This window comes from Boleophthalmus pectinirostris, unplaced genomic scaffold (genome assembly GCF_026225935.1).
Source record: "Boleophthalmus pectinirostris isolate CB_2022bp ecotype Guang Dong unplaced genomic scaffold, ASM2622593v1 HiC_scaffold_5, whole genome shotgun sequence".
Taxonomy (NCBI): domain Eukaryota; kingdom Metazoa; phylum Chordata; class Actinopteri; order Gobiiformes; family Gobiidae; genus Boleophthalmus; species Boleophthalmus pectinirostris.
In genome coordinates, this window is record NW_026571404.1 from 30372466 (window position 1) to 30389929 (window position 17464).

The window sequence follows — 17464 nt, forward strand, 5'->3', positions numbered from 1 at the left end:
CCATTCTGAACAACAACTTGTCTATTGACTGTTGATGAGCTAATTTCATTAAGCAGTCACTTCTCTCCTCCATCCTTCTCATCCATGTGTTAAACAGCCGTGATAAGGGCCGTCAGCGGGGGCTTTGGCAGCGCACAGGCAAGTGCTGTCAGCTGTTGGAGCAGGTATCTGTGAGTTTGGCTCTGGAGTCTATAACATGTGGCTATCCAGCTTTATTTCATTTGAACACTTATTACACTTGTTGTTTGGGATCAGCTAGTTGGTTCTTTTTTACATGTATGTTGAAAAGAAAGCAACACTATGAGCATACAACTATGTTAGTGTTTTTTGCTCTTTTTTTATTCATTTAATGTGAGTTTTTAGGACAGTAAGCAGCATGGAATGAGGGTGAAGAGCAAGGAGAGACATTCATGGACATAAAAAACACATTGCAGTATGGTAGCACTGTATACAATAAATTCTATACATATGTTATGCTTAATTCAAGATAGATTACAAAATGCCTAAATAAACTAATCATTTGGATAATATTTAAAAGTATCAAAAAGTATACTGATGACACGACTTGGTTTGTTTTATGATATGATCCAAAAACTGCCATGACCTAATTCTTTTAAAGGTCCTATATTACACAGAATTGACTATGAGCTTTTAACCATGTTATAACTTGTTCCTAAATTAAGGCCTTAAAAAGTCTTAAATTATGTTGTCCAAGTCTTATTTTTGTCACAAAGGGCTTTAAATTTCATTAGCCTATTTTTTGTATACTCAACTGAGCCGCAGTGTGATGTTAAATGGAGGGAAGAAAAAAACAACAACAACGAGAACGTGAATGAACGTCTAGTTTGGAGTATGCGCAATACTTTAGTTTCTGGTGCCGGCGGCAGTATGTAAACAATCAGTACAGTGGAGGAAGACGTGGATGGATCATTGGGAAGTGCAGGTTTAAGCCATAGTGGCTCTTAGATTCTAGATATAGTACGTAGTTGGTTGGTCATTATTAGAATTGGATCTGGTATTTTTCGCCCACATAATGGGTGCGATGTTGGTCTTAATTTTCATTTAAGTGGTCTTAAAAAGGTCTTAAAAAAGTCTTACATTTGGGGTAGTCAAACCTGGGGATAACCTGCTCAAGCAATACATGTCAAAAACATACCCAAATTAGTGTTTTTATTTTATTTTTATTTTGATATATATCGAATCGTTTAACGTGATGATATAGTATCGATATCGTGGGCTGCTGTGTTGATAAGTCACCAAGAGTATTTTTTGGTATATTTTACTAAATTATTTTGTTACAGTTTTGATGCTTGTTTAGAGGAAGAAAACTCGTTTATGTGACACATTTGACATTTTCACTGTTTTGATGATTAAAATTTTTTGTTTCATATGAACTTTGCACAAGAAGTAGTTTAACAATATTTTTAGTATCACAGTCATGATTTAGACATTATCGAATCAATTTGAAATATATCATATCGAATCAAAAGTGCACTGTATCGAGATATGTATCGTATCGTGTCCTATGTATCGAGATATGTATCTGCAACTTCTTAATGATACCCAGCCCTACATACAGTATGTTTGAGCAATCCCCTGTTATTAGTCTGTTTACATCTCTAAGGCTCAAAATGCCCCGTTCCACCTTGTGATGTCATATAGTTGTAGTAAATTAACAGCTACCTTTTACCTTTTGTTTAGTTTAGATTGGCAATTCCAGGGCTGAAATTACCGAAATGATTCTAGTGAAGGTGTATGGAGTTTAAAAACTGAAAATACTGAAGCACTTCCTGTATTCCTGTCACTAGTCTTTTTGGTTTGAGAGAAGAACTCAGCCTAAAAATGCATGATTTGTGTGGATGAAAACACAAAACACAACTCCAGATATGTTCGTAATGAGCAAATAACTTTATAACACAGATCAGAAAACATCATCATGGACACTTTAAGCTTCACCAGACACAGAACCCTGCATACTGTACAATAGAATTCAGACTTTACCCCAGTGGCACTAATCATCTCCGTACCTATGTGTTACTTTATAATTCCTATCCACTACCCCCTTTTTCCTTTAACTCCGAGGGCGCTTCATTTGCAGATTGTCATGGTGAAAGTGTTGTATTTACAGCCCTATGGTGTGTGATTTGGCAGCCACTGACACTAGACAGAGCCAGGAAGGAGCATCACCTGACACGGCAGCTGTTTAACCCAAGCCCTCCTTGAGTTTGTCACATGGCGATACGACTGTCAAACTTATATTTACCCAACCGTCGTCTAATGTGCTAAACAGTCAGATTGTTTATTATGTAAAAGTCAAACACGGATAACAACGTCGTGTCTTTAATCATTAAGCTCGGGGATGTTTGTGTTGAAGTGACTTGTCATAAATATAGGTGTAAAAATGTGCAACAGGCTGACAGCTTGAGTTACGCTAGCAGTTGGCTTAGCGCACCTTGTGACTTGAACTTAGCGGGGCCCTATAGCATTAGCGCTAACAGCCTCCTCCATCATTTTTATGCCGCCGAGAATGTATGTTTGCGCGAGACAAAGAAGGAAGGAGCTACCGTGGCCTCTGACCTCTTTCCGCAACGCCTCATAAAAGTAAAAAAAAAGAAGCCCCCCCCCCCGAATTCTTGCTTTCTCCAAAAAAAGAAAAAAAAAAGCACTTCTTTTCAAGTTAGCATCAGCTGCTAACCTCTGTTGCTAGCTAGCAGTGGTGAAAGTAAAAGTACAGAAGATATTGGAGCAAAAAAAAAAAAATGAACTGAATGAAAAAAACTACTTAAGTAAAACTATTAAATTACATGTTTTAAAAAGAGTAAAAAGTTAAAGCATTTCACTCAGATTTTGAGATCTAATAAAGCTTCAAATGTAGTGCTTTTGATAAAGATTTCTGCTGAATTTTGTTCATTAGAATCAATTAGATATTTTTTTTTTTGCATATTTGTGGTTGCTCAAGAAAATAAATAAACACACAGCCTTTTCAGCAGGTAATAAAAAATAGTTTTACTTTCAGTCCTATTCAAAAACATAGAGGAGTAGGAAACACATATACCTGCTCTCAAATGTAGTGAAGTAAAAGTAAAATCTATCCACTTTAAAATCTATTTAAGTAATAAGTACAGTGCGTTACTACTTTCACTGCGTTACGTTCCAGCACTGTTAGCTAGCTCAAAGTTTCTGCACAACTGTGAGTGTATTCCGCTTCCTCCGTGGAAAATGATGGATGACAAGTTAAATTTGTGTCTGGGGAGTGAAGGTGAAGTGTGACAGAGTGATTTGTCTTGGGAATGGAGGGTTAGGGTCAGGCGAAACTGGGCGCCTCCAGGCACAAGACATTGACAAATTCATCCTGCCCGCCGCATTTCTGAAGCCTTTTGTTTTGAATCCTGGCTACTCACAAGTGACCCCCATCCCTCATCCTGCCAGCCGCTGAAGGATGCCTCGCCATGCCAGGGGAGCTCACCGCCACTAATTCTTGTCATTCACCGGCGCTGACAGGCCCGGACATATCCTGCCTCTGTACCAAAGCACAAAGTCGACTTGTATTTATTCAAAACCAGCACATTTAAAGTTCATACATTACACAGAGCTGACTCTCGTGAGCTTTAAGTCATGTTTGAATGCTGTTACCTCATCAAAAACATACCTGGAGTTGTGTTTTGTTCCATTCATACATGTTTGAGTATTCATTTATTATTAGACTGTCATCTCCAAAGCTCAAAATACTCAGTTCCAAGTTGTGATGTCATAACTCTGTAATTTTCAGGTTAACAGCTTCCTTTTACAGTTGTTCAGTAGATGTTCACAGTTCCAGGGCTGAAATTATCCAAATGATGTTGGTGAAAGTGTGTGGAGTTTACAAAGACAGTGGAGCACTTGATGTATTTTCACATGACCTCACAAGATGGAACAGTGTGTTTTCTGTTTAAGAGAAGAACTTAGCCTAAATACGCAGGGTTTGTGTTAAGCCTATGTGAATGAAACAAAACACAACTCTGGGTTTGTTTTTGATAAGCAAACAACATTATAACATAGATAACAAAATAGTAGGCCCTTTAAAATCATTTTCCTTCTGTCTTGTTTTGTCTTCACAGGACTCTGTCTGGACTGAATATGTTCTCAGAGCTGGAGGAGCTGATCGTGGACAACAATCAGATCGGGAATGACGTCCGGTTGCCTGAGTTACCTCATCTTCACACCCTGACTCTTAACAAGAACCATATATCCTTTGATATATAGTGCTATATATAAGTCAAGTCAAGTCAGGCACTTTTAAAAACAACCACATCTGCCTAAAGTGCTGTACAAAGGTAATACAAAGTGCAGTCTAATACATAGGAAACACAGTAAATCAATACAATACAAATGTCCCATTCATGATCAAGGTGAACATTTCAAATTGTAGAAAGAGAGGGACACGTTACTGAATGTGGTGAGACATGAAGTTACAGACTCAGAAAATGTAAGCACATCCATAAAAACTGCAACAACACTGTATGATTTTCAGTTCTTCTCAATTGTAAAACGAGTAAGTACAAACATATTACAACTCAAAATGCCATTAGAGCAAAATCTCGATTTCTTTGCTAGGAAAAAAAAAATACGAGGTGGTTTTCTGTGTAAATCTCACATTTTATTTAATTCATGTTGCATCAGTAAAATAAAGATGAAGGAGCAATAAGGGTCTAAATAGCTGTGCAGGGCGACCAAAAGAGGGGCAGGTGGTCTCCCTCTATATAGAGCTGTCTTATCTCTGAACAAATGAATCAGAGATAAACAACAGGGCAAATTTCTTGTTCAATAATGCCATATAGTTTTGAGGATAGAACACTGAATTGAGTGAATACAGCAGGAAATGTACTCTCCCACAGCCTCAGCACTAGATTCTGAACCACAGGGACCTCTAGTGGAAGCGAATCTAAGAATCAGCACTGCATGGATTTTCAAGTAGACTAGGAAAAACATACTCACCAAAACACACATAGATGCATATAGAAAAGTTATTATTTTAATTTGAAAAAATAAATAAATAAATAAAAAATAAATAGAACTGTATGGTTATAATGCTTTCCAAAATGTTCCAAACGTAAATTAACAAAACAAAACAAAAATTTGAAAATTGAAAACAAACTGTGCCAATGGTAGTCAATATGAAGGCAACTGAATGAATTGAATAACAATTGAATTTCACTAATAATAAAATTACCACAAAGCCTCTAGTGAACACACTTTTAAACACCAACTTTAAAATTGTAGTATGACAACAACATTAAAAATGATCATGGATAAAACCAGGTGCACAGAACTTCACATGGGCAAGTGAATATCATATAGAGTACAGTAGTAGTATCAAACACAGTCCAAAACATGACTTTTTATTATTTTGTTTCCACTAGATGTATAATTCATTACGGAGCAGATTTATTTACGCCGAATCAGCCCGAAATCGTAGCTTTAATTCGAGTTGTCACTAAACACACACGCTCACTCATCACTTATAATGGCGCCGCTGTGTGTCCTACTTACCACCCTGAGCAAACACTTTTCCGGGCTAGGCTCCCCTCTCTCCTCCACCAGCCTACATTTATATTTGCGCTCCAGTGCCAGGTTGTTTATGATCTACCCCCAATGTGTGAACTCGCCTCTTAGCTTCAGAACAGGTTTAGCAATGTGTCCTGCTTTCCGCTAGTCGTGTCTCTTGCGAGCTAACGATGCCTTCCCAATTTTTTTTTTCTCTTTACGCGTACACACTTTTCCAGAGTCAACATACAGAAAAAAAAAGCTCCTTGAAGTATTCGTCTGGGGCTGCTAGCTAACTTTCGGTTGTGAAGTGGTCGGCACATGCTAATAGGCCAATTATGTACATCCTGACGTGGCGCGGTGCCATTTTAAAGCTAGCGCGGCGCATTAGAGCTGTTGTATTTTGACACTTTGGGGCTCAATTTTCCATGCGAATGTATTAGTGATGAATGTGCTTGCTTAGAGGCTGTTTGTTTTTTCACCACTTTTTTTTTCACCCAAGTTTTTTTTTTTTTTTTTCCATGGCTTTGGGAAGCACAGACCGTTTGAACCGCAGGGCATCCATCATTTTGTCACTGTTGTGCGCCCGGCCACCTAGGAAATGAAAGGGATGGAGAGAGAGCGAGAAAGCAGAGCCGCCCCAGCCAAATCGTGTCACTCGTATATGCCAAATCTGCACCTTAAATTGCCCCTATGTCTGGCCAGTCTCACAAAGGCACTGACTCGGGCCCTTTGAGCACCTCAGTAAATTTGACAGTGATGTGTTTCAGTGCTCCGAAAAAAGGGAATCCAAGAGGGGAGGGGATGGGACGGTGGCTCTGGGTTAGCATCGGGAGGGGGCTAAATGCTAATGTAATTAACCGAGCAGGGTCCTTGACATGCGGCCCCTGACACCTGACTGATATAGAGGCGCTGTTGGAGCACTTGGCGGAGGTGACCCCAGCCCTGGAGTACCTCAGTCTGCTGGGCAACGAGGCCTGCCCCAACCAGCTGGTCAGCCCAGACAAGGACGAAGATGACTACCAGAGATACAGGTCAGAAGCACTAAATACACTTTGGACACTAAATGTGCATTTGTATAAAGGGCTCATTCTGATCTACGTTATAATGTTGTTTCCTTAAAAACACACAAGCCCAGAGTTGTCTGTCTGCATATTAAGGCTAAGTTCTTCTCTAAGACAGATAACGCTCTGTTCAGGAAGTGCTCCAGTATGTTTTTAAATTCTATACACCTTCACTAGAATAATTTGGATAATTTCAGCCCCGGAATTGCCAATCGCTTTTAAACTAAAGGTAGCTGTTAACTTGAAAACTACCACTACATGACATCACTAGGTGGAACAGACCATTTTGAGCTTTGGAGATATAGACAGACTAATAATAAAGGATTACTCAAGCATGTATGAATGAAACAAAACACAACTCCAGGTTTTTGATGAGATAATATTAGAAGATGGCTTAAAGCTCACAAGAGTCATTAAGACAAAGTACATAAAAATTGACTTTTTTGAGCTTTTTTATCATGTTATAACGTTAACACCTCATCATTTGTGTAATAAAATGTATTTAAAAAGGCATAAATTAATATCTGCTATTTAGTAGGTAGGCTTTTTACTTCTGCAGTTTTTAAAAATATTATATATTATGAGTTTGATCAAATTCAGCAAAATCAATATATGGGTCATTTAAAGTAGAAAATGAATGAATTAATATATATACAACATAACTTTTCTTATAAAGGGCCCACCATCTGCTTGTCTCCATGATGATGTTATTGCTTTGCCTCGAATGTTCCACAGTATGGCATTTGTTTGAATATTTATCATACAATTATTTAATCACTGGTGTTTTTATTGCACAAAATACCATGAAATATATGCAGTCTTAATGAGAGTATGCTTGCCTCTCCATAGAGCTAACCTGTAACATGGCCTGTTGACACCACCTGCTTGTCTCTATGTACATATACTTTAACTCGTTTATAGGTAAAACTATATAAAACAACTGAAGACAATCATATATCTTCTAGAAATGTTACGCAGTGCTCGTTTATACTACACCTCAGGATATGCATATAGTTTTATTCTCAATTAAAGTACAGGAAAAGCCCCATTCTACTTCCCCCTGACTTTAGGATGAACTTTCTGTGGGTTGTGTATAGTTTGGGAGTAAACAATATGGAAGCAAACTTTTTTCTCTTACTTTTCGGAACAAGCTTTAAGTTAAATTCACACTCCTTTACAAAGTGTTACTGTCTGAGATAATATGCTGACAGAAATCACAGAAATAGGTTTTAAGGATGGCAAGCTTAATTAAAATCCAACTTTTTTAGTTTTAGTTTAGTTTTATAGTATTTATAGTTTTATTAAAGGCCAGTACCAGATTTTTTCCATGTATTTGAGAAAAGTTTGTCAATACAGATATATTGTATGAGCAGCTCTTGAGGTCCAAATAAGTCAGCTGTGTATTATATGCATCCAAATAGAAAGCATTTTATTTTCCGATAATCAAAGTGTTAGCATGCTAGTTGTTCTGAAAGTTGAGGAAAGCGCTTATAAACTCATTGTGGTGAATAATTAGGATGTTCAGACTGCATTTAAAGATGCTATATAACACAAACTTGACTCTTGGGATCTTTAAGCCATTTTATAATGTTACCTCTTCAAAAACATACCTGAAGTTGTGTTTTGTTTCTGTTTGAGTAACCCTTTATTATTTGTCTACATCTCCAAAGCACAAAAATGCTCCGTTCCACCTTGTGATGTCATGAAGCAATCGTTTTCAAGTTATCTTTTACCTTTAGTTCTGTAGAGATTGGCAATTCTAGGGCTGAAATTATCCAAATGATTCTAGTGTAAGTGTATGTAGTTTCAAAACACAGTGGCGCACTTCCTGTATTGCCACATGACATCACAAAGTGGAACAGAATGTTTAAGAGAAGAGCTTTATGAGAAGAGCTTAGCCGAAATATGCTGAATTTGTGTGTTAAATGTGTGAATGAACCAAACACAACTCCAGGTCTGTTTTTGATGATGAAACAACATTATAACATACATGAGAGAACAGCGTAATATGAGCCCTTTAAGGTAAGTGAAGAATAACTTTATACCACAATTTTCTTCACATTTTTAAACCAGCCCAAGTCACATTTGAAGCTATTTAGACATAGTTAACATGTCCCCATATTGTACAGCACATACCACAAAACTGCCTCCTCCAGCGCTGGATAAATAATAGAATAAGCAGGTAGTGCGTTACAGGGAGAGGCTCATTGCATTGTGGTGAGTTTATGTTTCCGGACAGATAGTTTGGATCGGGAGCTATTGGGAGTGATGGCTTGTGTGTGTGTAATGGCTCTGAGATGTTCCTCTCTTTTACATCCCACCCCCTGCATTTCACATCCAGCCTGCACATTCAACCACATCACTCTAAAAGCTTTGTCAACCGGCCTCTCCGTCCAGCCTCTTGCAAAATGGATTTCATGAGTGACTAGTCAGCTCCACAAATGACTGTTTACTAGCCCCGTTGTACCAGAGCGAATGATGTATTAAACATAAGACCAGACCCCAAGCCATGCAATATGACCACCATTTGTCAGGGTCTTTTACATGAAACCATGCCATAAAAGGCCAAACGCGCACTCCCTTTTGTCTCTTTTAGCCTTAAGTGCTTGTTTCTGACTCTGTGTTGCTTATTAATCATTTAGCAGCAGTGCCTTTCTTGAATAATCTTTGGTCTATCTTTTTGTCTCTCTCCCTTCTTCTCCCTCCCTCCTCCCTTTCTCCTTGCATGCTTATCTCGCTGGTGAGGAGAGCTGTTGTGTTTTGACTGACAATGTCGACGGAGCTGTAATGTAATATTCATAATGTGTCACATAGTAAAACATCAATTTGAGCGTGATGCAGATTTCATGTCTGACAAGGTTAGGCTGAATGCAGGTCGTGACAGCACTGGGCCTTGGGCAATAAATACCCGGCCCAGTGCCCCGGGAGCAGGCTCTCTCAAGTGCGGTGCCCCCGTGTACGCCAGTGGTGCCCCAATTAGTGCAATGACATAGAAGCAGTAGATCTGTGCGCCGTGTTACTGTGTGTGCTGTGCGGGGCAAGGTTAAAGGACCTGACCAGGCATGTCCTCTGTGGCCGCTTGTGGTATTACAATAACACAGGGGGATTTACAATGTATCTCATTATAACAGATAATCCTTTGCTTATGTTCACTCGAGCAAGAGCCAGTTTTTAATTAGTTTATTTTTGTTACTAATTTCATTGTATTTTGTAGTTTTGATTTGACATTTTGGAGTGTTCTTAACAAAAGTTCTGAACCAAAACTACCACTACTGCTATAACCACAATATCAAAATAGCCAGACACAATGACAGTAAAATTATTTATGTTTTTTTGCATAATTTGGTCATGTGTTAGATCAGGGTACCCAAAATTGTCCCTCCATAAGGTCTTGATTAGGCCATGGGGAGTGCTGAGATCTATATTGATTCAGTTTTGCACTGAAAAGACGATGAAACTTTTGGATTTACTAACTACATAACCATTTGTAAGTATACTACTGATTTACTTTTCCTCATTATATCCTACACAGTCCCTGAGTTACTAGGAAACACGGTTAAAGGGCATTTATTACACAAAATGGACTCTTGTGAGCTTTGAGCTATGTTATAGTGTTAACTCATCACAAACATACCTGACATTGTGTTTTGTTTCATTCACATATGTGTAGTAATCCTGCATTATTTGACTAGTCAGGCCGGCGCCACCTAGTGCCTCCGCTCAATAGCATTTCTCTCCAGCGACTAGGTCAGGAATTGGAATACACTAGACGGTTCGCAAAAACCCTGGAAGTGCGAGTTCGGGCACCAGCCAATCAGTGAAGAGACATACATTCTGTGTTGGCAACGATTCCAGAGATCGAGGATTTAAAGCCGGAACAAAGAGAATGTTTGGTGAATTTTATCAAGGGGAAAGACGTTATTGTCCTTCTTCCTACGGGGTTTGGGAAAAGCTTAATATACCAGTTATCCCCATTAGTGGCGCATTACATATGTCATGACCAAATAGCAGCGATTGGTTAAACAAAAAAAGTATCTGCCTACCATCAAGTGAATGAATACTAATGCTGCGGGGTCAGATGGTTTCCATGTAATGAAACCGGCTGATGAATCAGGCTTTTATTTGACTGTCTACATCTCTAAAGGTCAAAATGCTCAGTTTCACCTTGTGATGTCCTGAAGTGGTAGTTTTTAAATTAGCACCTACATTTTACCTTTAGTTCAGTAGAGATGAGTAATTCCAGGGCTGAAATAATACAAATGATTCTAGAGAAAGTGTGTTAAGTTTAAAAACACAGTAGAGGACTTCCTGTATTAACACATGACATCATAAGGCAGAACAGAGTATTTTTTGTTTGAGAGAAGAACTCAGCCTAAATATGCAGGATTTGTGTGTTAAACATGTGTGAATTAAACAAAACACAACCCCAGGTCTGTTTGTGAAGAGGAAACAACATTATAATACAGATCAGAAAGCAGCTTAATACAGGACCTTTAATACTGACAACCGGTCCCAACCAGGCCTTTCTGACCTCACATGTTTGATAGTGTAACTGAATTGCTTGACCCCCTCTTTGCCCCTGGTACACTCTCCAGTCCTCCCTGTGCGGCTGCCCTGAATCATTCATATCTCTCTGTATCCCCACTGCCTGACACAGCCTTGTCACCTGCTCTGACCCTCTCATACTGAAGAACACAGGGAACACAACAGCTCAGCCATTGTAATAGGCCTGTCTCCCAAGGGCATCCTAACATATCATCAGAAACATACGCCTCATCCAAGTAACATGAGAAGTTACTAAAAATTACTAATACTGTTGCGTTCACGTACCTTTGTTCATATTCAGACCCATATTATGATTGCCTGCCCTGTTATGATTCTGCTAAAGATTCCATAGAATGCTATTGTCTGATCTGTTATAATGCTGTTTCCACATCACAAATACCACGTTTCATAAAACACATTTGCAAATTAGCAAACAAATTTACAAAACACTAAGCACTTGTACAAGCGCCGAGACAAATTTACATGTGGCAAAAACACAAATACAACCCTACCCGGAAACGCATAGAGCTTTTTCATAACGGCCGGAGGTGCCACAATGTAGGGTAAACGTAACTTTCGGTTAATGCTTTTCTATGGGAAAGTATGTGTGGAAATGGCTGGCGTATTTTCCACCGGCTTCATAAATCTGCCCCATCACCAAATTTTCATCCAACAAGGTCCACAAAGAACACATTCTGTCCATGAAGAATTTGTCCACAACTATTAAGGTAAGAAAGACGAAAGCTTAAAGGAGAACAACGATGACACATTAGTGAACTACTGATCAAAAATAACGTTATGGTCGGTCGTCATTTCTGCTTTTTTGGACATTTTTAGGACCGCTTTTTAGAACTTTCAACGACTTTAATTCGTTTCGGCTGGTTTGTATTTGTGTTTTTGCCAGATGTAAATGTGTCTCGGCGCTTGTACAAGTGTTTAGTGTTCTGTAAATTTGTTTGCTCATTTGCAAATATGTTTATGAAACTTGGAATTTGTTTTCAACATGTAAGTGTGTATTTTAAATGGAATTTTGTTTTGTAACTTGTTCATGTGTGCTGTGAAATGTAAAAGTGTTTTGCACTTGCCGGCCACCGTACACATATACCCAGAGTTGTGGTTTGAGTTTTTCTATCATCATGACATCACAAGGTGGAACAGAGCATTTTCAGCTTGGGAGATGCAGACAGACTAATAAATTTGGTTCTCAAACATGTGTGAATGAAACAAAACACAAAAAAGGAAGTAACAGGTTTCCAGCATGGCTTAAAGCTCACAAGAATCCATTTTGTGTAAACCTTTGTGTGGACTGTTGATACTGATTATGGTTAATATCTCTGTAATTGCTCACACATGAATATATCATAATAACAAAGAGCAAAAATGTTTATCTCATTTATCCAAACTATAAACCCATTTACAGTTTGGTCTGGTTTACGTTTGCTTCCTCTGTCCCAGCTCCATCCTCTTGCATTCCGCTCTCATAATCCGCAGGTGCTGAAAACCTCGCCGCCGCATCTCGTCTCGCCGCCGTCATCGATGTGTCACGGCCCGTCTCCTCCGCACCCGTACCTCCGCCCTGTCCTTTCACACCCTCTACTTACAGGCCCTACTGCCAGCCGCCTCCCAGCCCGCCGCCGCTGCCCCACCAGACTCATCCCTGACATACTGGCCCCTCTATTCCTGCCCTGGTGCATGTGAAAGGATCTGTTGTCATCTATGTGTTCCAGCTATTATCTTGTGACGTCCCCGTGCCTCCCAGTGAAAGACGGGAGTGGGTTTGAGAGAGATACGCTGATGCAGGCCGACTGACAGCTGTGGCAGGCGCTGGCTCCTATCTGCTTTCGTGCTATTTATACGTCGTGCTTATTCTTATCGGCTTTGAAGGTTATTACATACAAGGGAGCGTGATTGCGTTTTAAATGTGCGTGCGAAGTGAAATCGGACTCAACGTCTTTTCAACTTGTGCCGAAGTGTGACTTACATGTGTGAGTTTGTGTTTGGTAGATTAGTGTGTGTCCCTGTTTGCTCTTTTCAAAGACTATCAATGAAATATGTTATAGCTGTAATCATGGCAGGTCTAGACAAGAAATGATTATGACATGATGCACTAGATCAGAAAATGAAGTGTTGACAAGTTCTATTATTATACTGCGCCTTATCTGTTTTAGTTTTAGTTTTCTTAATAACTGTTAATAAACACACATAATATTCTAGTACATTTGAAAAAAAATTTATTATGAAGTTTAATATTTTTTTGTCACTCTCTGAAAAGAGTGACAAAAAATGTACAACTTTTTACAAGATAGATTGTACTAGTAAATGCTGTTGTCAAGACCAAATTGTAACTATGGGCTAATTTTTTTCTGTTGTCACTTGGGGTGTGCGAAAATACTGAAATATCGATATATCGTATTGTTTAATTTGATAATATAGTATTGATATCGTGGACTGCTGTATCGATATATTGTCAAGAGTATTTTTAGGTATATTTTGCAAAATTATTTTGTATAAGAGCTACAGTTGTGTTGACATTTTCACTGTTTTGAGTAAAATGGTGGACCGGATGGAATCAATTTGAAATATATTGTATCGAATCATATTGAATCAAAAGTGCACTGTATCAAAAAGCATATCATATCATGGACTATATATCGAGGTATATATCGTATCGACAACTTCTTAATAATCCAGTCCTAGTTGTCCCTCACACCTTACCCATTTATACACCATTGTACTTAAGTACTGGAGGCCAGGTGGGTGAAGTGTCTTGCATAAGAAGACAATAACACTATGCACAAGTTTGAGTGGGAAAGTGCTCCTGAGCACTAAGCCACTGCACCCATATCATTCAGTACTAACCCAACCCTTCTTAGTTTCAGATCAGATAAAATTGGGCACTTTCAAGGTGGTTTTACAGTTCCCACATAAAGTACATTGTAACAACATGCAAAAACGGATTACCTCATGTAGCCCTGCCCCTGTAACTGCTCACCACTGTGTAATTGAGTGCCATTAAGGCTTGTTACCTGTGTGTAAACTTTAAAATGAAATGTGGTCAGAGTTCATTTCTTCTCTCTGTGTCTGGGTGGGGTTTCTTCTGATTTCTCTAAACATGCACAATTGAATCCTCTGAGTGATCAAGACTTCATCCCAAAAGACGGTGTGAAACTGATTTAGACTTTTGTGAAATAAATGATAAATACTAGCACAAATACATAAAACGCATTCTAGTACAGTGGATTTCAACCAACGTAGTTACTTGTATTGGTAATGTTGCTGGCACCGTTTGCGCACTTTTGTTTTTCTTTCCATCTAATCATGAGGTTGTAAACTTTTATTACTTGGCATATTATGTAGCGTTGACAACTCATTATCACTGGGGACAAATAATTTTCAAAATAAAATCATTTGCTTTTGTTACATGGAAAAACATACATTCCAAAACTTCATATTAAAGGTCCTATATTAGACATAATATATTTTTGTGAGCTTTAAGCCATGTTAGAATGCTGTTACCTTATCAAAAACATGCATTAAGTTGTGTTTTGTTTCATTCACACGTTTGAGTAACCCTTTTTTACTAGTCGGTTCCACCTTGTGATGTCATGATGGGGTAGTTTTCAAGTTAATAGCGACCTTTTACCTTTAGTTCAGTAGAGATTGGCAATTCCAGGGCTGAAACGATCCAAATGATTCTAGTGAAGGTGTAATGAGTTTAAAAACACAGTGGAGCACTTCCTGTATTACTATATGACATAGTATTTTCTGTTTGAGAGAAGAATACAGCCTAACGTGCAGGATTTGTGTGTGAAACTTGTGAAACTAAACAAAACACCAGGTATGTTTTGATGAGGAAAAAATAGATCAAAATAGCGTAATATGGGCCCTTTAAAGATAAGATGATTAGTATTAACTGTTTACTTGTGTTATGTTTTTACAGATACTTCGTCCTCCACAAGTTACCTCAGCTCAAGTTCCTGGACACGCGAAAGGTCTCGAAGCTGGAGGCGCTGGAGGCCCGTGCGAGGGGGGAGTACATGAAGGTGGTCAAACCGAAGCGTGACGGTGTAAGTGAAGCTCTTATTGTCTTACACCCCTTTGTAGCCCTTCATTTGGACTGGACTTGGCACCTCCCCTCCCTCCTCCCCTTTTCCCCTCTCCCCTTTCATCCTGTCTCCACTGAGCGCCCCTGACAGTGGCTCTACCTTCGCAGGGGCCCTATTCTTTGAACACGGGGCCCGGTTCCTATTGCTTTAAGTGCCGCTGTCCATGTGAGTGAGCTGATTGTGAATGCATGAGGCCAGATCAAAGGCGACGGGCGGCTGTCCTCTCGCGGCTCCGTTGCCCGCGGTGACGTGCTCGGCCATTGGAGTGACAGCGCACGTACATTCCTCTCACAATCGCTTAATTATCCACAGCCCATGCACTTAGCCCCTGTTCTGCAGAGGGGGCACCTCCGACAAATTAGGAATCACAAAGGTTCACATGTATTAGCGCCACTGTTTTGATCTTCAGTGAGATAAGAGAAGGGCCTGAGCTGCTCATTACGGCAAATGTCAGGGTTCATACAGTCACGCACAGCCAGGAAGTTATTACAATGTTTTTATGTAGTGATCTAGCTAACTGGCTATAATCTAACTAAGACGGGGTTACTTTGAAAAAATATTACTCAAGCATTTAGAAGTGAAAAAACTATGAAAAACGAACACATATATATACACTGAATGTAACATGTGATTAATAATTTCGAATGAATGTAACAAAATAGACTATATATATTCAATGACTATACCATCAAAATCTGCAAACATATACAAAATCTATATTTAAAAAATGTATATAGGGTTTTGGAGCCATAAGAGGAAAAGATATGCGAATGAATGTTAAAAGCGCTGTATCTGATTTTTATCATCTTAAAAACATCAAAAACAGATCTAGATCATTTTAAACAGTTTGCAGTGGTCCAAAGTTATTCACTTATGCATTCTGAGCATAACTATTCACTGCAGTTCAGTTAGAGTTTATAAACTCTTTTCACAACTTTCAGAGTCTAGTGCAGGGTCAGACTAGCATGCTAACGCATACTTCCTGATAATAATTCATTTTATAATTAGATGCAGACAGTACAGAGTGAACTTATTTTAACCTCAAGAGCTGCTTATAAAATATATCTGTTCTTGGACAAGACCAATTTTGCTCAGATACATGGAAAAAAACGAGTACAGACCCTTTAAAGCCTCCTCATAATGTCCTCATAAACTTTAAATCATTTCTTAGTGGAAGACTTTAATCAAAACAAGAGTAAAGTTGTAAAGTTGAAAAGTGGAGGGTTGAAAAGCAATGCGTAGAAGAACTATTATATACTTAATGTCTTTTTTTTTTTTTTTTTTTTTTTTTATCTGAAAGCTTAATTTGATTTATTATGACTTCCTTTAGCTTCTGTTACCTGATAAGGCCCATCTATTTAAGCAAATGGATTTTAAGACACATATTTGTACCTATATCTTTGAAAACAGCTTTTCTTCTGAGTCTTCTAACCCTTTTCCCCTGCTTTGCTAGATTCATAAATGATTCTATTTACAGTTCAGATCAGTTCATCTCCGTCACTTCACAGCCTACAGCGTTTAAACTGTACCATTTTAAATCTATAATCCATCTGCGGTCTCACTCACTCGCAAATCAGATGCATGTGTGGCTGGGTCAAATGTAAACAACATATTTACCATTTAAACAATCAGCGACAATAGCGTAGTCTTTTTTTAATGTCTCTTAATGCTCCGCTTTGTTCCCCATTCGTCACACAAATGCCAAACACAAAGGTAAACACTAAAATAATTTAACCTCAGCGTGGCATGTTTGTAGATGGGGACAAGCTGAATCAAAACACTGTTCATCCACAGAAACCAAGGACCTGCAGCTTTCGCTTTTTTCTCATCGCAAGGGTAAAAGGACTTTATGAGACTTTATTTACACAGTCTGTCAGTGGGAGAGAAAGCCACAGATGAAAGCGCAGATAATCATTGATTGGAGTTGACGTTGTGCGCGGAGTTTTGTGTCAGATTGTCTTTGAACGTAGCGCTGGTGGTTATTTATTCCGTATGCGCCGAAGTAAAAGGTTGGGGCTTTGATTAAATCGCTGGCTTGGCAGATCTCCGGCTCTCTCTTATTAGGAGGCGAAGTGTGAAGCTATAGTAAGCCTGTGTCACTGCGCTGTTTGTTATGAGTCAGGAGTAGCATGTCAACTGTATATCTGCATCTTGGGGTGACCCATAATGTGTTCACGTGACATCTTAACGTTGTAAATACACCATAGTTTAAAATTAAAGGGCCCA

The 17464-nt window shown here is 38.9% G+C and overlaps 1 protein-coding gene across 1 annotated transcript in view; it reads left to right on the top strand.

Moving 5' to 3' along the window:
- lrmda (leucine rich melanocyte differentiation associated) overlaps positions 1 to 17464 on the top strand; it is a 314989-nt gene that overhangs the window by 181248 nt on the left and 116277 nt on the right. The window contains exons 3-5 of the mRNA XM_055162608.1: positions 4098 to 4229; positions 6423 to 6557; positions 15073 to 15199. Coding sequence (XP_055018583.1) covers positions 4098 to 4229; positions 6423 to 6557; positions 15073 to 15199 — 394 coding nt within the window. The remainder of the gene's footprint in view (positions 1 to 4097; positions 4230 to 6422; positions 6558 to 15072; positions 15200 to 17464) is intronic.